Source organism: Oryctolagus cuniculus, chromosome 7 (genome assembly GCF_964237555.1).
Source record: "Oryctolagus cuniculus chromosome 7, mOryCun1.1, whole genome shotgun sequence".
Taxonomy (NCBI): domain Eukaryota; kingdom Metazoa; phylum Chordata; class Mammalia; order Lagomorpha; family Leporidae; genus Oryctolagus; species Oryctolagus cuniculus.
The window spans coordinates 38,652,431-38,676,816 of record NC_091438.1 but is presented as its reverse complement, the minus strand read 5'-3'; the positions used below and the strand labels follow the sequence as shown (position 1 = coordinate 38,676,816).

Sequence of the window (24,386 nt, the reverse complement as noted above, 5' to 3'; positions counted from 1 at the left end):
CTGCGGCGCCGGCACCCCGGGTTCTAGTCCTGATCAGGGCGCCGGATTCTGTCCCGGTTGCCCCTCTTCCAGGCCAGCTCTCTGCTGTGGCCCAGGAACGCAGTGGAGGATAGCCCAAATGCTTGGGCCCTGCACCCCATGGGAGACCAGGATAAGCACCTGGCTCCTGGCTTCGGATCAGCGCAGTGCGCTGGCCACAGCACACCAGCCACGGCGGCCATTGCAGGGTGAACCAACGGCAAAAGGAAGACCTTTCTCTCTGTCTTTCTCTCTCTCTGTCCACTCTGTCAAAAAAAAAAAAAAAAAAAAAAAGTAAGCAAGCTTCATTTTTCTTGGAAAAAAAAAATTTGTGGGGGCTGGCGTTGTGGTGTTGTAGGCTAAGCCTCCACCTGTGACACCAGCAGTCTATATGCATGCTGGTTTGAGTCTTGGCTGCTCCACTTTCGATTCAGCTCCTTGATAATGTGTCTAGGAAAACAGCCGAAGATGGTCCAAGTACTTGAGCCCCTGTACCCACACAGGAAAGCTCCACACAGAAAAAAACTCCAGGCTCTCAGTTCCTGCTGGCCCAATCCGTGCCACTGCAGCCATATGGGGAGTGAACCAGCGGACTGAAGATCTCTCTCTCTCTCTCTCTCCCCCTCTCTGTCTCTTCCTGCTCTAACTCTGCCTTTCAAATAAATAAAAAACAAGAACTAAACAAAAAACCCAGATATTTCAACATCTTTTTTCTATGTACCTCTTGTTCATCTTGTATATCTCTTTGAGTGCATACATTCCCATTGTAGGAGACAACTTCTCTAGAAAGCCAAGAAATGATGACAGTGAGATACAAGAAGTTTGGGGATGAGTTGTCATTCTTATAATTTAAATTTCAAGCAAAATGAAGAAATTTACAACCAATCCAACTCCAGGGCAGAAATTAAGTCTTACTGCCTGCTGCAGACTGAACTGTTCCCCCTACCAAATTCATAGGATGAAGGCATAGATCCCAATGTGATATTTTGAGACTGTGCCTTTGAGAGATAACTGGGTTTAGATAAGGTCTTAAGAATGTAAGCCTTGGGTTACCACTGTGGTACAGTGGGATAAGCTGCTGCCTGCAGTGCTCCCATCCCATACAGGCACTGGTTTGAGTCCCAGCTGTTCCACTTCCAATCCAGCTTCCTGCTAATGTGCCTGGGAAAAGCAGTGGAGGATGGCCCAAATGGTTGGGCCCCTGCACCCATGTGGGGAAACTGTAAGAAGCCCCTGGCTCCAGCTTCAGTCTGGCCCAACCCATTTGGGGAGTGAACCAATGGATAGAAGATTCTCTCTGTCTCTCCCTCTGTGTAATGCTGCCTTTCAAATAAATAAAATGAATCTTAAAAAAAAAAAAAAAAAAAAAAAAAAAAAAAAAGTGGAAACCTCATAGTAGGATTAGAGCCTAGAGAATAGACCAGAGAACTCTATCTCCTTTTCCCCCTCTGTACACACCCTTTCCACCTTGTAAGGACAAAGCAAGACAACAGCCGTCTACAAGCCCAAGACTTGTCAGCCTCTAGAACTATGAGAAACTGTTGTTTAAGGGACCCAGCCCATGGTGTTTTGTTATAGCAGCCAGAGCTGACTAGGGCAGCGTCCAAATCAATGGGACAGGCTATGATATATGAGATCCCATCCAACTCAATAACTCCTTGATTCCATCAATGTTTGGTCATGGTGGTCATGTTTGCAATTTGTCATAAAGTCACCTCAACCTTTTAGCAAATCACAAATACAAATCATCACTGAAAAGGAGGTACAGAGGAAGGGAAGTGTCAGAAAAAAATTTCCTCATGGAGTTGATATTTGCCTAAATTTACATACAGAGAAGACTTCATGTTATGCAAACCGTGTTCAACAGTGCTGATTTTTTCAGAAGTTGTTTATCTCTATAATAGCTTCTTTAAAAATAAGTGAATACATGTCCCGGTTGTTCCTTTTCCACTCCAGCTCTCTGCTGTGGCCTGGGAGTGTAGTGGAGGATGGCTCAGGTCCTTGGGCCCTGTGCCTGCATGGGAGACCAGGAGAAGTACCTGGCTCCTGGCTTCGGATTGGCGCAACGCACCGGTGGCAACATGCCGGCCATAGCAGCCACTCGGGGAGTGAACCAACGGAAAAAGGAAGACCTTTCTCTCTGTCTCTCTCTCTTTCTCTCTAACTCTGCCTGTCAAAAAAAAAAAAAAAAAAAAAAAAAAAAGTGAATACATACATAATAATAATCTATTAAAATAAACTATAAATAAAAAAATAAAACCTTATTTTATAATAGGAGCTCATGTTGAGCTTGGAAAGCTGATGAGCTCACCATCCAAGGTAGCTGGAAGAATTTGATTAGATTAACAGAGCTGCCTATATTCTAAAAATAAGCTAACCCCACCAAATTGAGGGTTAAAGACTAAAACTACTGGAGGAGGGGCATGGATGGAAGCGGGAGTAACACCCAAGTATCATTTTAATTTCATTAAGAAATGCTAAGCAATCTAGATCTCTCTTCTTAGTAAGAATAAAGCCCTAAATTTTTAACCAACCACTTATTAACTAAAAATCATGCAGAGGAGTTAGTATACTGGATAAGGGCACTTTGTAGAAGAAGTACCAACTGTCTCTTCTCTAAAATCACGGAGGCTGGTGCCAGCATTATGGTGTAGTAGGTAAAGCCACCACCTGTGATGCTGGCATCCCACACAGGTGCCGTTCAAGTCCTGGCTGCTCCATTTCCAATCCAGCTCCCTGATAATGTGCCTGGGAAAGCAGCTGAATATGGCAAACTCCTTAGATCCCTGCACCTGTGTGGGAGACCAGGAAGAAGCTCCTGGCTTCAGTCTGGCCCAGCTAGGCCATTGCAGCAACTTGTGAAGTAAACCAGCAGATGAAAGTTCTTTCTTTCTCCTTCTCTCTGTAAATCTGCCTTTCAAATAAATAAAATTGAATCTTAAAAAAAAAATTGGTGCTATTTTTTCCTCCCTAATACGAGGAAAGATCTAAGAGACCATGCATACTAGAAAAATTGGACATCCAACTAGAACAAAAAAAGCCACCAACAAAAAACAAAACAAAAACTTACCCAAAACATACCATAGACTTAAACGTATTAAAACAATACAACTTCCAGAAGAAAACAAAGGAGATAATCATTGTGATCCTGAGTTAGGCAACTATTTATTAGAATCAGACACAAAACGTGCAAGTCATTAAAAAAAGAAACTAGATTCATCAAAATTAAAATCGCTTCAAGGGGCCGACACTGTGGCACAGCAGGTAAAAGCCAATGTCTACTATGCTGGCATCCCATGTGGGTGCTGGTTCAAGTCCCGGCTTCTCCACTTCCAATCTAGCTCTCTGCTATGGCCTGGAAAAGCAGTGGAAGATGGCCCAAGTCTTTGGGCCCCTGCATCCACGTGGAAGACCTGGAAGAAGCTCCTGGCTCCAGATCAGTGCAGCTCTGGCTATCGCAGCCATCTGGGAAGTGAACCAGTGGGTGGAAGATCTCTCTCTCTCTCTCTCTCTCTCTCTCTCTCTCTGCCTCTCTGTAACTCTGCCTTTCAAATAAATAAATAAATAAATAAAAACTTTAAAAAATCACTTCAGGAGACACTGTCAACAAAAGAGAAGCTATGGACTGGGAGAAAATATCTGCAAAATACATGTATGAAAAGGACTATAACCAGAAAAATACATGTTTTAATTTTTACTTATTTGAGAGGCAGAGAGAGTTCCTATCCACTGGTTCACTGCTCCAGTGTCCACAATGGCCAGCGTTGGACTGAAGCTGAGGTAGGGAGCCAGAAACTCAATCCAGGTCTCCCACATGGTGGCAGATACTCACTCACCTGAGCCATCACCCCTGCCTCTCAAGGTCTGCATTAGCAGGAAGCTGGAGTCAGTGCTAGGTATTGAATTCAGACATTCCACATGGATATGGGCCATCTTAATGGTTAGGCCAAACACCTGCTTCTAGAACGTATTTAAAATTTTTGTAACTAAATAATAATCACGTGAAAAGATACTCAGCATTATTAAATAATTATAGAAATATAAATTAAAATCACAATGAGAATATATTATACATCTATTAAAACAAAATCTTAATTGTTCTAATAACAAAAACTTACTTTATCAAGTACTAACAAGTAGTAGAGCAACTAGAACTTTCATGTACTATAAAACAGTATGATCAATTTGGAAAATAGCTATTTCTTATTAAGTTAACCATATATTTAGCATACAATGTAGGAAACTCAAGAAAAATGAAATAATACACCCACTAAATTTTTTAAAAATCTATAGGTAAATACTAGTTTTATTTAGACTCATCAAAAAATGTAAACAATCAAATGTTCCTCATGGATAAGCATATTGTGGTCCTTCCACACAATGACTATTACTGAACAATAAAAAGGAATGAACTATTGATAGGAGCAGTAACATGGATAGATCTCATATGAGTTATGCTAAGTTCAGACTCGAACAGCCAAGTAATACTTTCTTGAAAAGATAAAATTAGAGGTAGATGAAAAGCAGATCAGTGGTTGCCAGATGCTGAAGGTCGGAAAATAAAATCCTACTGAGGCACATGATTATCAGAATTCTAAGAATGGGTTGCAAAAAACAACAACAACAACAACAACAAAAAACCTGATAAAATTTTACTGTTGCAAATTACATCGCAGTAAGTGTGGCCTAAAAAATGAGAAACTGGGAGGAGAATGTTGGGGACAAAAAGAAACCACACAAACTGTTAAATTGACAGATAATATCCAACAAATAAAAACACTGAATGAATCCTAAATACATAAAAAATCTCCAATTCTACTGTCTTGATGGTAACTTGCAGCAGCTTAAAGTAGCTCAAAGTAGTTCTTGCCAACTGTACTGTTAATTTGCATGCTTATGTTTTGTATTTTTTAAAATGTCTCAAGTTCATTTGAAACTCTTCAGTGTCTAGGGTCTGAGAAAACTCTACTCTACCTTGGGCCTGAGGGAAATATCAACATCTCAAGAGAACTGTACTAACTCAGTCTCAGTCAGTTCTCACGACTTACATAATCTCTACATTCTCTTACGCCAGCCCTTGCCTCACTCTGCTGCTCAAGTGCCCAACTCTCCTACATAAACACCCACATTTAAATGAGACAAGGTCTTAGATTTACTCTGAAGCTGAAAGGTGATGGTAGAAAAGTATTTCAATTATTAGTCATATAGGTATTTATGAGCCATGTAGTCCCTAGTTCCACTCAGGAGGACAGAAGTCTCATACCGCATATAACTGAACAGCTGTTTAGCGCTGATCTCCATCCAAAGTACAAATTTGCTTTTCTAGGTCCCACAGTCCATCTGGTATAAAATGGCTCTACCTTCTCCAACTCCAGTTTTTGTTTCCAAGTTGAAATGCCATTTTTTTTTTTTTTTTTAAGATTCATTTGAAAGGCAAAGTTAGAGAGTGAGAGAGATCTTCCATCCACTGGGACACTCCCCAAATGGCTGCAATGGCTGGGGCTGGGACTGGGACAGGCCAAAGCCAGAGCCCCGCATTTCATCTGGGACTCCCACATGGGTGCAGGTGCCCAAGGACTTGGGCCATCGTCCACTGCTTCCCCAAGTGCATTAGCAGGGACCAGAATTGGAAGTGGAGCAGCTAGGACTTGACCTGGTGGCCATGTGGGATGCCAGCATTACAAGCAGTGGCTTAATCTGCTATGCCATAATGTAGTCTAAAATGATTCATTTTAAATTTTTCTACTTTACAAGAATATTCCTCCAAGCCTACTTTCCTGACTCCTGCTGCCACCCACCTCTTACAGTGTTTATTAATCAGACAGAGAACCTCAGGTATTAAAATTCAAAGGACAACCCTCCAAAAGCTTGAAACTCATATTATCTATACTTATGTGGAATAGGACTCCAGTTCGGAGCTACTTTCTGTTAAGTATTTGGAGGTGCTGTATCTATGACATTGTACCCTTTGGTTGGCTGGATAGAGGAGCAGAAAGAAATCCTGAATGTTTCTGGTCCAGGGAAATGAATGTCTTCCTACTGTGCAGATTTGCTAGTAGGAGACAATCCAACCATACAGAGGCTTTAGGTTACACAGTTTTACCCCAATCATAGGCCACTGGCACCACCCAGTGGCTAGCTGTACACAAATATGCTGGTATGCAACAATGTACCAGGCAATATAGGAACTACAAATAAAAACAAAGTAGTCACAATCCCTTTTGTAGCCAATTAGTCAATTAGGAAAATTAGTATACTATGATACAAATATCAGTATCACAACAAAGATAAATAGGATGTTGTTTCAGTTGAACAGAAGAAAGACTAAAGTTTCAAGAAAAAGGGAAAGCTTCCCTGGAAAATTAGCTTCTGAGACAAGCTCTGAAGGAAGAATACGATTTCAGAGTACAGAAATAAAGACATTCATTCTATAGGTCCAGAATGAGAAAGATATGAAAGTTAAAAAACCTGACATGCTCAAGAAAATAGATGAGTAGTTTGGTTTGGTTGAGTGGTAACTCTAGCTAATAAGCTAAGTATATGCTGGGGTATATGAGTGCACATGCCCATGTGTGTTAGGTATCAGGAAGATTATTTTGTGAGATGATAAGATGGACTAAAGTAGACAGGAAAGGAAGGAGAAACAAGTTTAAAAATAATTTAACTACCAGCACAAGAGGCCTGTCTTGGACTGAAGTAAGTGATACAAGAAACACTATAAAAATAGACAATATTTGGCTCAAAAAGCAGTTATGGAGCTAAAGAGTAAAAAAGACAAGTGTTGAATCTGGGTATCCAGAGGAAATCCAATGTCACAAATGAGAAGCTAGCACATTATTTGATTTTGAGTATGTTTAAAATCCAAGTTGAGAGGTGAGTATTTGGTGCATCACTAAGACACCACTTGGGATGCCCACATCCCAAATCAGAGTGCCTGCGTTGGAGTCCTTGCTCTGCTTCCAATTCCCATTCCAGCTTCTTGCTAATGTACACCTGGGAGGCAGCAGGCTCAAGTAGCTGGACCCTTATCACTCATCTAGGAGTCCAGACTGACTTCCTGGCTCCTGGTTTCATCGTAGGCTGGCCTGCCCCTGGATGCTGTGGGCATTTGGGAAGTGAACCAACACACAGATGGCCTCTCTGACCCCTGTCTCTCAAATAAAAAATGAAAACAAAAATTAAAAATATTAAAAAGTTGAAAGAAAGGTAGTGAGAAACCAATGTATGTCTGGAACTTAAATTAGGGTCAGAAGGACAGACTTGTGAACAAACTACAGAGCAACTTTAGAACCAAAAAATTTTTTTAAAGAGCGATATTCCATCTGCTGGTTCACTCCCCCAAATGGCTGCAAAAACCAGGGCTGGGCAAGGTAAAGCCAGGAACCAGGAGCTTCTTCTGGGTCTCCCATGTGGGTGTAGGGGCCCAAGGATTTGGGCCACCCTCTGCCGCTTTCTCAAGTGCATTAGCAGGGAGCAGGATCAGAAGTGGAGCAGCCAGGATTCAAACTGGCGCCCATATGGGATGCCGGCACTGCAGGCTGCGGCTTTAATCTGCTGAGCCGCAGTGCTGACCCCAAAACCAAATGTCTTATAAATTATACCTTCCTAACCACACACACACACACACACACACACACAAATTAAGTACCTAACAAAGTTCTGAATGAAGAAATCCAAGGAAAGAATCTTAGAGAATACCTATCTTTAAGGAAACGAGTAGACACACAGAAGCAGGGAAGTAGAAAGAATAATCAAAGAATTAAATACCTTGGAAAACAAGGATAAAAGTTTTATCTTGGTTATCTTGGTTAAAAAAGGATAAAAGTTTTAACACGGTTCATGTTTCCAATGCTACAGAGAGGTACAAAAAGATGTATAAAAGATGTATACTGAGAAAAGGCTGTAAGAATCAGAACAGCTTTTCCCATGAAATCTCCTCAGGGATTGAGTGGAATGCCAAATGGACTGTCAAAACACTAGGATTTAACTACCTCTTAAGTCTATAAAAATTATTTCCTTAAAAAACTCATTAGCCGACCAACTTCCCATAACCTGAGACTCACACCTAACCAATTTTAAAACTTTTTATTTCTGTAGTCATTTCAATATTTTAGAAGATGCCACCCCTCAGCTCATTTGCTTCATCTCTTGGAACTAAACAGACCTGTTTTTTTTTTTTAACTTTTATTTAATGAATATAAATTTCCAAAGTACAGAATATTGATTACAATGGCTTCCCCCCCATAACGTCCCTCAAAGGCAACATATGGTATAACAGAAACAAAAGGGCTGGTGTCAGAGTCCAGGGTTTGAGTTCTACTGCTACCATCCACTTTTGTAGAATGTAGAAACTGACTGTGAAAAAGCTGGGTTAGAACATTAAAGCAACACATAAAGAATGAGTCTATGCATAGCGGACCTTCCTGTCTCATACCTAACTGTATTTCCCGGGAGAAGATTGGGTTTTGCCACTCAGCAATGATCATCCAAACATTGTATACAACTTAGCACAAAGCTTCAAGTCTATGAAATCTGCTCACCAATGGTCTTTTAAAGAATTCAGAGAGCACTGTTAATTTTTTTTTAAGTACATCCATATTTTAAGAACTGGGAGTAAAGTAATCAAACCAGGAACCCATAATAAGAGCTTCCTCCTGTCTCTTTTTTCTTCCATTTGAAGATTGAGAGTATATTTCACAATGGACAACTGCATTACAATAATGATAAGGAAGATAAGGAAGTCTGCCACCAAACTCTGATAAGAAATCTTGTGCCTTCTTTGGATTAATACCTATACAACCTGTTGGTGTTTATAGTTATTAATTTTAACCACATATTTCAGAGCATGTCAGGAGTGCACTCTAACCCTAAGTACTGACCTCTAGCAGAGAGCTAAGGATTTTTTTTAACTAATCTTTAAGCCCATTTACCTCAATTTAAATGATTCTATGGGAAATCTATTTTTCATTGTGTTTCTACCATGATTTACCTTTACATAGAATTTGGTCCTCATTATCAGTTTTTGCCATTCACATCTCAAAATTTTTCTTAAATTGCCAGAAAGTACAATGGAGACAAAAGGATGATATTCCAAAGGTACAAGTAACAATAAATTGAGAAAGGCTTAGAACATCAAGGAGCGCCCTCCTACTCACATTAAGTTACAGGGCAGAGTCTAATGCTGGATCCTAAGTCAAGTCAATAAAACCTACCTGATAATATGTGGCATTGATTACAATGCACCAGAAGAATACAGTCTCTTGGCTACCACCAGAGGTAAACTTGAGTAGTTTTCCAGATGGCTAAGAAAAATCAGGAAGAACAAAAAGATGATATGTGAGGCAAGCGTAATGCTTCACATTCGAACTCAGCCAAACTTCCTTAAACAGCATCCTTAGGAGATAAAATCAAGTATCTAACTTCTCAGGTAAAATTATGAAAATTTTTGCAATGACCCAGTCCATTAGACATACCGCATTTCATTTATAAAGTGACATCTTTATCATATTAATCAGTTCCCAATGCCCTACTGGCAAACTCTGGACAGGCACAGTTGATTCATTTATTTATATCATTAACATATTACTTGGGTAAAGTTGGGCTTCTGGCCCAGAAATGACATCATGTAGATACAGAGGCTGCCACAGAGAAGTGAGCAATTCATAAAACAACCCACACTAATTTTTAAAGATCTTTCCAGAACTTTATTCTCATTCCAAAGGAATATCTGCATTAGTAAGCAAGAATAGGTTACCTGTTTTTCTGATCAGTTTTAACAGCAATGAAGTTTCTTGGGCACATTCAAGAAAGCAAAAGTTTTCATTACTATTGTAAAGTTAATCTAAAACTTACTGGCTTGTGGCTCTGAAATGAAGCTTCAGTAGTACCTCCTTACTCATATTTCTTTTATATGATATTCTTTATTTAAATTTTTTTCCCAAAGAAATTTTTATTTAAGGAATACAAACTTTATGCATTTCATAAGTACAACTTTAGGAATATAGTGATGGGAGACATACTTTAAGCTCCCCAAAGCGTGCCTGAAGCCATGCATAGTACCAACTCTATTTTTTCTCAGACAACATATTATGTTTAATTTATAAGCCAGGCATAGTAGGAGATTATTAAGTTATATTAATATATTGCCATAAAAATTAAGTATTGGGGCTGGCGCTGTGGCTCAGAGGGTTAACGCCCTGGCCTGAAGCGCCAGCATCCCATATGGGTGCCTGCACCCACATGGGAGATCTGGAAGAAGCTCCTGGCTCCTGGCTTCAGATCAGCGCAGCTCCGGCTGTTGCGGCCATATGAGGAGTGAACCAGCGGATGGAAGACCTCTCTCTGCCTCTCCTCTCTGTGTAACTCTGACTTTCAAATAAATAAATAAATCTTTATAAAAAAAAAAAAACTTAAGCGAATGTGATTTCTCTCAAAATATCCCACTTTACTAGAGATGTCAGCAACCTCTGTGTAAGACTTTTTTTCACCCTTAATAAGTAAAGAACTTTCACCTTTTCACTTAGACGAGCACTTTACAGTCTCTCTTTGGTATATTCAAACACTGAGCAATACTACTCGTGTACTTTTAAATCATTAATAAGCCAGCACTGTGGCTCACTTAGCTAATTCTCCGCCTGTGGCGCCAGCACCCCGGGTTCTAGCCCTGGTTGGGGTGGTGGGTACTAGTCCCGGTTGTCCTCTTCTAGTCCAGCTCTCTGATGTGGCCTGGGAGGGCAGCGGATGGCCCAGGTGCTCGGGTCTCTGCACCTGATTGGGAGACCAGGAGGAAGTACCCAGCTCCTGGCTTCAGATTGGCGCAGCACCAGCCGTAGCGGTCATTAGTGGAGTGAACCAATGGAAGGAAGACCTTTCTCTCTGTCTCTCTCTCACTGTCTATAACTCTCTCTCTGTCTCTCTCTCTCTCTCTCTATCTCACTAACTCTGCCTGGCAAAAAATTTAAAAAAAAATTAGTAAGTAAAATTAATTGAACATGAGCACTGCAGTAATACCACATTCAATTTGATAACTAAGACAGTTACTAAGTGACTACCAGACAGGTAGCATATACATATGTATGTTGGACAAAGAGATCTCTTCCTAAGCGAGATGGAACAGGAGACAGAGTTCATCATGCTACTCAGTACTACTTACAATTTAAAATTTATGAGAGCAGGTATCTAGACTAGCAGTTAACACACCAGCAGCCTCACATCTGAATACAGGCACACAATTTCTGGCTCTGGCTCCCAATTTCAGCATCCTGCTAATGCAGATCCTGGGAGACAGTGTGACAGCTCAAGTAACTGAGTTTCCACTATTCACATGGTGACCAGGACTGAGTTCCCAGCTCCCAGCTTTGGCCCAGGCCATTGCTGGCATTTGGAGAGCGAATCAGCAGATGGAAGCTCTGTCTCTGCCTCTCAACTAAATAAATTATTTTTTTTAATTAAAGTTTTTTTTTTTTTTAAGATTTATTTATTTGAAAGACAGAGTTACAGAGAGAGACAGAGAGAGAGGTCTTCCATCCACTGGCTCACTACCCAGATGACTGCAACAGCCAGAGCTGCCGATCTGAAGCCAGGAGCCAGGAGCCTCCTCTGGGTCTCCCACATGAGTGTAGGGGCCTAAGGACCTGGGCCATTCTCCACTGCTTTCCCAGGCCATAGCAGAGAGCAGGACTGAAAGAGGAGCAGCTAGGACTAGAACCAGAGCCCATATGGGATGCCGGCGCTTCAAGCCAGGACTTTAACCCACTGTGCCACAGTGCCAACCCCCTAAATAAATAAATTTAAAAATAAGTTAAGCAGAATATATGAATTGCTTTATTTATGGCATTTTCCATTTAATATTTTCAGATCACAGTTGACCACAGGGATCAAACTGTGGAAAGCAAAACCACAGACAAAGGAGTGCTAAGGTATAGTCACTACCTCTGTGCCTTATGCAAATTCAATTAATTCAGCTTCTAAGGTTCCAAATAGGTTAGGGTAAACAGTAGATTATTTTGGCTCACTGCTAATCTGCTTAAAAAAAGCTAATCCAATCTCAGAGACATAAACTAGGTGTAACAGCAATGTTATAAAGTCAAAAGCTTTGTTTGGATACCTCTGTTTCTCTTTTATACTTCGGACATTTCCTAAACCTGTTTAGAGCAACTTTTCTATAGCGAAAACTATTCAATAATTAATCTATCCACTGAAAGCAGAATTTAACTAGCCACTTCCATGCTTCTAAAAGCCTGAAACTCACCTGATAGAATACAGGACTTAGCATGTTTTTTTTTTTTTTTAGCTCTGTAAACAAACTGCTCAGTTGGTCTTAGTCAACACTAAGGGCTATGGATGGCACGGAGACTGAGTCTTACACATTTAACAGACTATGTTATAAAATGCCATGCCAGATTGGTGGTAGTAACTAAGAAGTCACCAGCACACCTCACTTCTCACCCCAGCCATCCTAGAAAATTCTTCTAAATATAATTGTTAGGTAATATGAATTGCCACGAAATACACAAAATGCTATCTTTAGAAAGAATTTTACAGTTGCAATCCACAGACTAAGAATCCACTGTATAAATAGATAACACCTGGAACATAAAATATGAAATCCTTCCAAAGTTTGTGTGGGAAGTGGCATGTGATGGTGTGGGGGATTCTTACCCAGCACATAAGACAATAAGAACCAAAGTTATTCTTTAATTTAGTTCCTTTTCTGCTATCTTCCTCCCCACCCAACAAGATTTCCAGATCTCATAAAAACACAAATGATACAAATGGAATCAGCCCATTTCACAACCATCTCCAAGAATCTTTATCTTACAAAAGAGAACTTAGAAACTGGATAGTGGTAATGGAAGTTTAGACCCTAAAATGATCTCTAGTCTAAATGGATAAAGTTGCATTAATTGTAGTGATATTAATATTTTTCATGCGTCCCTGCCTCTCCTAAAAAGATGTGAAGAAAAGTTATCAAAAGAAGCTTTAAATTTCTGTATCTGTGCTGTCATACTATTATGAGGGACTAGGTACAGAAATCAAAAAAAAAAAAAAAAAAAAACTCTACATTCCTAACTTCCTAGTCCTGATTCAATGTAGAAAGAAATTAGTGGCTGCACTGTAATGCAGCAGGTTAAGCTGCCACCTCCAACGCTGGCATCCCATATAGGTGTCAGTTTGTGTCCCGGCTGCCGCACTTCTTATTTGGTTCCCTGCTAATGCTCCTGGGAAAACAGTGGAAGATGGCCCAAGTGTTTGGGCCCCAGCTATTCGTGTGAGAGACCTGGAAGAAAATCTTGGCTCCTGGCTTTGGCCTGGCCGTTGTGACCATCTTGGGAATGAATCTGCAGATGGAAGCTCTCTCTCCCTCTTTTCCCTGTAACTCTTTTAAAAGAAAAAAAAAATTTATTAAATAAAAAAATGAGACATTTTCATAATTTTTTTTGATCACTGTGGAGATCGGCATCTTGGAAAAAGTGCTAAAATTGCTGCCTGGGGCACCAGCATCCCATATGCATACCAGTTCAAGTCCTCTACTCCCCCCCCCCCTTTTTTTTTAAAGATTTATTTATTTTATTTGAAAGTCAAAGAGAGAGGAGAGGCAGAGAGAGAGAGAGAAAGCGAGGTCTTCCATCCGCTGGTTCACTCCCCAATTGGCCGCAACAGTCAGAGCTGTACTGATCCGAAGCCAGGAGCCAGGAGCCAGGAGCTTCTTCTGGGTCTCCCACGTGGGTGCAGGGGCCCAAGGACTTGGACCATCTTCTACTGCTTTCCCAGGCCATAGCAGAGAGCTGGATTGGAAGTGGAGCAACTGCACTTAGAACTGATGCCCATATGGGATGCCGGCGTTTCAGGCCAGGGCGTGAACCCACTGCACCACAGCACCAGCCCCAGGGCTGCTCCACTTCCACTCCAGCTCCCTGCTAATGTACCTAGGAAAGCAGCAGAGGATGGCCCAAGTGCTTGGGCCCCTACATCCACATGGGAGACCCAGAAGATGCTCCTAGCTTCGGACCAGAACAACTCTGGACACTGTGGCCATTTGGAGAGTGTTCCAGCACATGGTTGATCTCTGTATGTCTCTCCCTCTAACTCCTTCAAATAAAATAAATAATAAATGAATCTTTTTTTTTTTTTTAAAGGAAAGTTATAAGAGGTGGTTGACATGGCCCAGTAGTTTAATAAGCTGCTGACTGGGATGCCCACATACCATATTGGGATGCTGGGTCCAGTCCTGGCTACTCTACTTCTGATTCAGCTTCCTGATAACACACCTGAGATGGCAGCAGGTAAGGGCCCCTAAGAATTTTGGTCCCTGCCACCCATGTGAGATTCAGATAGAGTTCAAGGTTCCTGACATCAGCCTGGCTAAGACCTGGCTGTAGCAGTCATTTGTGGAATATATCAGTAGATGGAGGATCTCTCTGTGTTATGTGTGTGTGTGTGTGTGTATCTCTCCCTGTCACTCTACCTTCCAAATAACAGATAAAACTTAAAAATAGAGAAAGGTTAAAGGTGAAAAATGTTGTAGCATACCGCTCAGGTGTGGTAACACAGAGACTAAAATGAAGGAAGCAATAAATAAAGGAACTTACTGATGGTCAGTTTAAGAATACACTTAGGGCCGGCGCCATGGCTCACTAAGCTAATCCTCCACCTTGCGGCGCCGGCACACCGGGTTCTAATCCCGGTCGGGGCACTGGATTCTGTCCCAGTTGCCCCTCTTCCAGGCCAGCCCTCTGCTGTGGCCAGGGAGTGCAGTGGAGGATGGCCCAAGTACTTGGGCCCTACACCCCATGGGAGACCAGGATAAGTACCTGGCTCCTGCCATCGGCAGCGCAGTGCGCCAGCCGCAGCACACCGGCCGCAGCGGCCATTGGAGGGTGAACCAACGGCAAAGGAAGACCTTTCTGTTTCTCTCTCTCACTGTCCACTCTGTCAAAAAATAAAAAAAAATAAAAAGAATACACTTAGAAATACATATATACACACATTTAACATTCTCTGTGACCTCTGATCATGAACCACACTGCTTTGAGCCATGTTCAGAAGACAACCCTTGGTGAGCACTCATAAAACACACATTGAGGGGCTGGTGCTGTGGAATAGCAGGCTAAAGCTCCAGCCTGCAGCGCCGGCAATTCATATGTCCCGTCTGCTCCATTTCCAATCCAGCTCTCTGCTCTGGCCTGGGAAAGCAGTAGAAGATGGCCCAAGTGCTTGGGCCCCTGCATCCACATAGAAGACCCGAAAGAAGCTCCTGGCTCCTGACTTCAGATCAGCTCAGCTCTGACCACTGCGGAACCAGAGGAATGGAAGACCTCTCTCTCTAGCTCTACCTCTCTCTGTAACTCTTTCAAATAAATAAATCTTATACACACACACACACACACACACAAACTCACCAATAAAAAGTGAATTTGAAAAACTAACCAGAAAAATGTGTTCCAAAGCAAAATGCAAAGAAGTGTAAATTAATATATCACTCATTCTAAGTTATATGATGTGTAAAGAGAACAGAAAGTGTTTACGTGTCTTCCATGCATGAAGCATAATCTAAGAGCTTTACCTGGGTTACCTCATGTAATACTAACAATAAGCATGTGAGGAAATGGTATTATCCCACTTTTAAAGATGTGAGGGGACAGTGCTGTGGTGCTGTGGGTTAGGCCATTGCTTGAGACATCTATATCCCACACTGATGTGCTGGTTTGAGTCCCAACTGCTCTGCTTCTGACCCAACTCCCTACTAATGCGCTTGGGAAGGCAATGGAAGATGGCCCAAGTACTTGGGCTCCTGCCTCCCCTGTGGGACACCAGGATGAAGGTTTCAGCTCCTGGCTCCTGCCTTTGGCCAGGCCCAGCCCTGGCAGTTGCAGCCATTTGAGAAGTAAACCAGCAAGCAGAAAAGTTTACTCACTCTTAATGTCTCTCCCTCTCTGTTACTCTGCCTTTCAAACAAACAAATAAATAAATAAATCTTTTTAAAAAGATGTCAGAATCAAAAAAGTTTAGATAATTTATTCAAAGTCACAAGGCTAATAAATCTTAGCAGTTATTTAAACTGTAGTCTGTCAATCTCTAAAAAATTGTACTTTTTCTTTGATCTCTGACATACTACATACATACACACACATGCACACACATGCACACAATCACTAACTGTATTCCAGTCCATAATGAGCATAACTCCAGGTTACCACATAGAATTAAAATTCATACCAATGTCACTCTCAAACTTTTTCTACTGTAAATCATAAAGATATTAACAATCAGTCAGGTTTGCTCTTCCAGAGACATTCAGCTGTTCTGTCCACAGCACCATATTCTGTTACCAGTAACCTAAACAGACTTTAAAAAAAAAAAAACAAAAACCTACACTTAGGGGCAGACATTAAGCCATAGCTCAGGACACCCATATCCCACATTACAGTGCCTGGTTCTAATCTTGACTACTCTGCTTTGGATCTGCCAATGAACCTGGGAGGCAGCAGATGACAGCCTAGGTGTTCCTACCAGGAGACCCAGATGGAGTTACAGGCGCCTGGCTTTGACCTGGCCCAGCCCTGGCTGTTACATGTATTTTTGGAGTGAACCAGCAGATGGAAGACTGACCTCTCTCTGTGTCACTTTACCTTTCAAATAAACAAATTAAAAAAAAAAAAAAAAAAAAAAAAGAAGGAAGAAGAAAATAATCAGAAATTTAAAAAATTACATCTCTAAGTATGTTCTCATTTCGAAAGTAGCCCATGCTGAATGCACAGCATGATTCTTCTGCTACCCATCAATTCCTCAGCCCAGCTAGTATCCATCATTTTCTTACCAAAAATTTCCCATTATGTCCTGAAAAGTTGGAACTCTGTGCTAGATTGGCCTCAGGCACCAACTAAGGGCAGCATCACTCATAACCCTTCAGCTAAGTGACAAGCAGCAAAGCCTCAAATGGGAAGAGACCTGATTTTACAAAAGGCTGACCAGAACTCAGGCAAACTCACTCTCAGGTCTGAACACTTTGAGAAGTATGATCCACACAAAGGCAATGGGGTAGGGATACTCATTCACTTCTAGGTCTAACTCAAGTCATTTGAAGACAGACAGCAATAGTTTAGCACACAAAGTCAAGATGCCCACAGTCAATTAAGCTTGTAAAAGTAATTTAACCAGAACTGGAACACAGTCAAGAACAATACCCAATCTCTTTGGAAAACTGTAGAAGGAATTTTACAACTTCAGTGGTCAGCACTTGAGCATCAGGGCAGGGTCTGTCTAGAACTTAGGAATTTAAATGCCTTCAACTCCCACTCACCTTTCCTCCTTTTATCGCGGAAGTAAGGCCAGGCTGAGCTCCTGAGAAAATAGGTCTGGAGATTCACTGAAGGGCTGAGAACAGTTAAGTTTACATGGAAAAGGTGTCTCTTCTACTAAACATAATAAAAATATTTACGATCACATTTTAGTATTTTTTAGACCGCCTAAGAACTATCTAAAACCAGAATAATTTATCTAATCCGACTAGTGAACAAATCACCACCCCCCACCCCCCACCCCCCCACGGAAATAAAATGAACCAACCCGAGAATTAGAAGCCAGGCAATTTATCTCCCAGCTCCATTAAAACTAAAAGTCACTTAAAAGGAAAACGTGAATCTTTGCAACGCTAAACCATAACCAAACAACCTCTCAGCAAGAAGCCACAGAGCAGGGGGGTAAATCCCGCAGAGAATGTGATAGCGCTAGTGCCGGTTTGTTTACAGACTCCAGCAACAATCATATGAGTCAGAAATTCAAGCCACCAGATGCTTTCCAACTAACAGGAACCAAACGGGGCCGTCCGAAGGTGTCCCAAAAGATTTGGAGGTGAGAGGGGGTAATCTAACAGAATTATACGCTAAAGACCAGACGGCAACAACTGACTCTCAGATTCTTGGACCTCGGCCTTCCGTACAAGGTGCTGGGCCAGAGAACTTAGGCTGGGGGAGGGGGACGCAGTGCGCGGGGGCCCTGAAGTGACAGCGAGACGCAGGTGAGCCGCGTCCCCCAATCTAAGGGGGGGAAATGGGAACGCACAAATGGGTCACCCGACGAAGCAAGACGTCCCTGTGAACTGTGGGGCTGGCTCTTGGGGACAATCCCAAGGCTGACCTGAGCAAAGGGCAACCAGTTCTCCCGGCAGTCATTCAGGCCAAGGGAAGGAGAACACCTGAGCCTAGGAGCTTGGGAAAGGAATCAGACCCATCCTAAGGGGAAATCGGCCACGGAGAGGGGGGCAGGCCGAGCCGGAACGAGACACAGACCGGGTAGGTCAAGGGGGGAGGGGGTATCCGGCTGGGGCAGTTACAAGCACGGGAGCCGGCGAGGCTCAGCAGCCTGCTTCCCGTCTTGGGTCATCCTTCTGCCAGCGGCTGCTCCGACCGTTCCAGGCCCTGCCGCCCCGTCCACTGCCGCCACCAACGCCGCCGCCATCTTACGCTGGCCAGCGGCCGCCACCACCACCGCCTCCGTTCTCTGCGCTTGCGCCTGCGCTGCCACGCTTTCCGGCCTCGTTTGCGACGATGTGCTCAAGAAGACTGAGGGAAGAGTGGTCGCGCGAGCTCACGGCTCCCAACCCTCCTCGAAGGACGCAGAAGGGGCGGGGCTTACGGCCAACGGAAAACACAGCAAGGGGCGCGTGCGCATTACCGTGGAACCAAAGTTGTTTTCCTAGCGTGATAGCCAAAACAAATGCGGGTTAGGGGCTTCCCAGAAGTGTAGTGGACGTAAGCTTCACTTCCAAGGGATTGGCAGGGTACTTCCTGGGTGCCTTCCAGTCTCGCCGTTTTTAAGCCCTGGAAACGAGCAGTGCACGCCAGATTTAAGACTGTACTTCCTTATATGGTTTCTATACTAATGAGACCCGCCTCTCCCTTAAAACCTCCATTTATCCATATTTAAAGGGGAGCTCGGAAGCTTGAAGTGCAGCTAAGCTATGCAGGAGGCTCTTTCCTAAATCGGTGGGGTGGCGAGGGTTCCCAAGGTGGTGTAGGGTGACGTTATGCACTCTGCGTGGTTCTGACACCTAAAGAAAGGGTGCCCAGGCTTATTCCTGGTGCCAGGCTAGCGGATTTGATTACCAGAGGCCCCGGTGTCCCTTTCACCGCCTCTACCGCTACCGTCCTATCCCACAGACACCTACTCTGGTACAGTGTATAGGGGCAGCCAGAGTGCCTTTCTAAAATGTAACGTAATATTATTCCCCTGCTCAAAACCTCTAATTGCTTCCCATCACAATTTTTAAAAAATTCTCATAGTGGCTTCCTTTGAAGGCTCTACCTAAATCTGACACCATCTCTGATTTCATCTCTCTAACTTTTTGCTCTAGTCTCACTGTCACTCCGACCAAAGTATGCTTCAAACCCCCCCCCGCTTTTTTTTTTTTTAAATGTCCACCTGTTACATTTTTATTAGACGATCTCTCCACTTAATCAGGTCTCTGTTGGAATGCTACTTCCTGAGGGAGGCAGCTCTTGACTATTCCAACTAAAATGGAAACTGGAAACACACACCATCATTCTCTGTTGTCTTATTCTCATTTTTTTCATACCATGTTTTACCTATAATATTTAACCCATGATTTTGTTTGTAATCTAGCTATGAGGTGTTAAGGGCAAGGACTTGGTCTTTTTTATCTTTGTAATCTCAATACCTTTAGAAAAGGACTAGAGCACCAGTTGTTATTTAATGCCCTGTCATCTTATACATTCTTTTCTTTACTCTGTCAACAACTCCGCATCGAATTCCCATTACATGACAGCCCTGTTGTGGGTGCTGGGGCTGCAGCAGTGAATAAAACAAACCAAGATTGATTCTTGCATTCATGGAATTTATTAACATAGGGGCTAGGATTGTAGTAAGACAATCACATTAAGTTATAAAAAGTACTGTAGAAGAAAGTAAAGCAGAAAGCAGTGAATGAAACTCCATTAGTGCAGGGGTTGGAAGTTAGGGGGAGGAGAGACCCACGGACACAGACAATAATATAAAGTAACAAAAAAGTACTGTAAAGGAAAATATAGTGGGGTAAAAGTGGGTGACCATGGTGGGTATGCTCTTTTACAAAGGAAGTTTGGGAAAGGCTCCTTGATTGAGATGATGTTTGAATAAAGATACAACATGAAGACAGTGAGCCATACACAACTGGTAAAGAACAATCTAGGCAGAGGGAATAGCAAAGTAATGACCCTGAAGTTTGAATGTGCATGGCAAGGAAGCCAGCATGGAAAAAGAGCAGGTAGGAAATTGGTTTGGAGAAACATGGGAGCCAGATCACTCACAGACTCAGGATTTTATCATAAGGGTGCAGGCAAGCTATGGAGGGAGGGCTCTGAGCAAGAGTGACATGATTTGATTTATAATTGAAGAGGCTCACTCTGGTTGATTCTTTAAGAACTGCCTGCAGGAAGGCAAAATAAAGCCAAAAGAGCAGCTAGGAAGCTATGACAAAAGATCTGCAAAACTAGTACTATTGCACAGAAATGGCAGGAAGTGGGTAGACTCAGGATGTACTTTGAAAATAGCATAGAGGTGACTTGCTATAGATTGAATGTGAGGTGTAAGATAAAGAAGAATCAAGTTTTTTGACTTGTACTAGATAATTAGTAATGCCACTTTCTGAGATAGCAACACATATTGGGGACAGGAGCAGGGCTTTAGGGGGAAACACCCAGCTCTAATTTGTCTGTTTATCAGAGAGAGAGTGCAAGCGAGCACTTCCATCTGCTGGTTCATTCCCCAAGTGCTTGCAGCCAGGAACTCAATGCAGGTCTCCCATCTGGTGGCAGGGAACCAACCACCTGTGCTAGCACCTGCTGTCTCCCAGCTGTGCATGAGCTGAGACTTCAATCAATCCACTGACATGGCACGTGGGCATCCTGACCAGAAGCTTAATGTTAGGCCAAATTCCCATCCCCAGCTCTATTTTAGACATGTTAGACTGGAGAGGTCTATTAGATTTTCAGAACTACTGAGTGATAATTGGAAATGTGAGTCTGGAGCTCACCAAAGGGGGCAATGGTGGTATAACCTGGAGAATCAAGGGTCAGCATTGTGGCAGAGCAGGGTAAGCTACCTCCTGCAACACCTGCCTGGGCACTGATCTGAGTTCCACCTGTTCCACTTCTGATCCAGCTCCCTACTAGTGTACCTGGGAAAGCAGCAAAAGATGGCCCAAGTACTTGGACCCCTGCCATCTATGTGGGAGACCCAGGCTCCTGACTTTGGCCTGGATCAGCCCCAGCCTTTGTAGCCATTTGGAGAGTGAACTAGCAGATGGAAGATCTTTTTCTGTCTCTCCTTCTTTCTCTGTAACTCTGCCTTCAAAATAAATGATTAAACAAATTGAGTCAATAAGTTGTAAATAATATAGATAGCCATGTAAATAATATAGATAGCCATGGGGTGTAGAGAGCTCAGTTACTGTGGAAGGCATGCAATCTAAAGACTGACACCTCTGGTCCTGAGGCATTGCAATTAGTAGAGGTTAGAGAGGAGGAATATCCAGCCAAATGTAAAAAGAGCAGTCAACAATAGAAAGCAAGAGTTAAGTCTTATATTGCAAATTAAAAAAAAAAAAGTCTGAACAAAGATACTATACACTGTCATTCCTGCTCAAGAAACTGAGGTTAAGCTGACTGAAAACTGACCAATGGATTTGAAAACATGGAGGTTAAGACTTTGACATTAGCAATTTTAACAGAGCTATAGGGATAAAAGCACTTCCCTCCCCATCCATGTTCTGGTGTTTGTACCCAAGGTTTGTGGACACATTTCTGTTACCAAAAAAATCAACTGCAATTAGCATGAAATTTTCCCTTTCTTATTTGAGCTTCCCTATTCAATTTGAGGTTGTATGATCATTATCCCTTCAAGATATCCAGTCCCACTGATTTCTGTGACATTGTATTCCATGGATCTATTTATGTGTCTCTGGCCATCTACTTCATTAGTGTCTCTTCTTCCGCTCCCACTCCTCTTCTTTCTTTCCTCCCTTTTTCTCCATTTGAGACACAGAGCTCACATCCACTAGTTCACTCTCCAAATGCTCATGATGGCCCTGAAGCCTAGAGTCAGGAATTCAACTCAGATTTCCCACACAGGTGGCACAAACTCATCACTTAGTCGTCACTGCTGCCTCTCAGGGTCTGTGTTAGCAGGAAGCTGGAGTTAGATACCAAAGCCAGCACTCTGAAATGGGATGTGGTCATCATAACCACTAGGCCAAATGGCCACTCCTTCCTCTTCATTCCACATGTTCTTTCAAAGTGGTCATATCCATTCTCACAGTTTAAACTACATCCACATAATGATGGCTCCCATGTCTTTATTTTTAACCCAGGTTTTCTTTTCAAACTTTGCACTCACACACCTGGTGGTCAGTAGCACTTGTTTTTTGTTTTTTGTTTTTTGTTTTTTTTTTTTAACTTTTTAAAACAGATTCATTCAGATATAATTCACATACAATTCATAGTGTACAATTCAATGGCATTAAATTTATTCAGACATATACAACTACCACCAGTCAATATTAAAACATTTTCATCAGCTTAAAAAAGAAACCCAAGGGCAGGAGTTGTGGCACAGCAGGTTAAGAGCTTCTTGGGCTGCCCACATACCAGTTCAGAGTGCCTAAGATTCAGTCCCTCCTCTGCTTCAGATCCAGCCTATTGTACATGCTGGAAGGCAGCAGATGATGGCTCAAGTACTTGGGTCCCTGCCACCTATGTGGGAAACCCAGATGGAGTTTCTGGCCCATGGCTTCCGTCTGTCCTAGCTCTGGTTACTATGACCATTTGGGAAGTGAACAAGCAGATAGAAGTTCTTTCTGTATTGCTCTTTCAAATAAAAATAAACTTTAAAAAAGGAACCCAACACCCTTTAGTTATCATCTCCCCATCTTCCTATCTTTCCACCCAGCACTAAGAAACCATTAATCTATTTTTTGTCTTATGGACTTCCATACTCTGGACTTTGCTATGTATAGAATGATAAAATATGTGGTCTTTTATGACTGGGTTCTTTGCCTTAGCACAATGTTGTCAAAGTCCATGAATATGGTAGCACTTGTTAGTACATTTCTTCTTATGGCCAAATATTCCATTCTATAGACAAAGTGCTTTATGTATTCACCGGTTGATGGACACTTGGATTGTTTCCACCTTTTATTATGAATAATCATTTCTATAAACATTTCTATACAAGCTTCTGTGCAGACAGACCTGTTTTCATTTTCTTGGATACATACCAAAGAATGGAATTGCTGAGTCATATGGTTAATTCTATATTTAACCATCTGATGAACTGCCAGGATGTTTTCTCAAGCAGTTACACCACTTTACATCCACAGCAGCAACATACGAAGATTCCGATTGTTCCTCATTCTTGCCAATACTTTTCTTATTCCAGTCACTGTAGTTGATATGAAGTGATATTTTTCTGTGGTTTCTGATTTGTAGTTCTCTAAAGATTAATGATATCCAGCATCTTTTCATGTGCTTATTGATCACTTTTATATATTCTCTGGTCTATTCGGATCCTTTGCCCATTTTTAAGCAGGGTTATTTTTATTATTGAGCATATATTTTAGGTACAAGTCCCTTATCAGATTTGTGATATTTTCTCCTTCTGTTGGGTTGTCTTTTCACTTTCTTGATGGTTATCTTTTGAAATCACAAAATGTTTACATTTTGATGAAATCCAATTTATTTATTTTTTGTTGTTGCTACTCATACTTTTGGCGTTATATCTAAGGATTCTTTGCAGAATCCAAAGTCATGAAGGTTTACTCCTGTATTTTCTTCTAAGGGCTTTAGTTTTAGTTCTTATGGGCCTCTGATCCTTCTCTCTCTTTTTTTTCTTTTAATTTTCATAAATGGTATAAGGATCAAACACCATTCTTTTGGATATGGCTACCTGGTTAACCCAGTACCACTTTTGGAAAGACTATTTTTCCACACTGGATGGTCTTGGCACTCTTTTGAAAAGTCAGTTGATCACAGATGCTTTTTTTCTGCACTCTTAATTCAATTCCATTGATTTCTATGCCTGTTTTGTGCCAATACCACATATCATTACTTGTAGTAATTTCTGAAATTGAGTGGTGAATTGTCCTATCTTATTTTCAAGATCGATTTATTTCAAGTCCATTCCAATTTCTTGTGAATTTTAGAATCAACTTGCCAGTTTCTACAAAGAAGTCATTTAGGGATTCCGATAAAGACTGCATTAAATGTGGATATTGTTTGGGCAGTGTTGCCATCTTAACAATGTTAAGTCTTCTGATCCATGAACGTGGATGTTTTCCCATTCTAGAACTTTTTCTTACAACTATGTTTTATAGT

At 41.9% G+C, this 24,386-nt stretch overlaps 1 protein-coding gene across 22 annotated transcripts in view; it reads right to left on the bottom strand.

Annotated features, from left to right (window-relative positions):
* DCAF8 (DDB1 and CUL4 associated factor 8) overlaps positions 1 to 24,386 on the bottom strand; it is a 75,178-nt gene that overhangs the window by 35,612 nt on the left and 15,180 nt on the right. For 5 of the 22 annotated variants that reach the window (XR_011390341.1, XM_008264223.4, XM_070077481.1 and 2 more), the window contains 2 exons: positions 18,694 to 18,839; positions 17,321 to 17,394 (listed from right to left, as the gene is read on the bottom strand). The exons of 1 other annotated variant lie outside the window; for it this stretch is intronic. Coding sequence is in view for 4 of the 21 variants with exons in the window: in XM_008264223.4 (XP_008262445.1) it covers positions 17,321 to 17,394; positions 18,694 to 18,839 (220 nt within the window). In the remaining 17 variants the exon portion in view is untranslated. Of the gene's footprint in view, positions 1 to 9,230; positions 9,321 to 17,320; positions 17,436 to 18,156; positions 18,650 to 18,693; positions 18,840 to 24,386 lie in introns of those variants that run through there. 16 more of the 22 variants (XR_518099.4, XM_051858476.2, XM_051858477.2 and 13 more) reach the window with 16 other exon arrangements.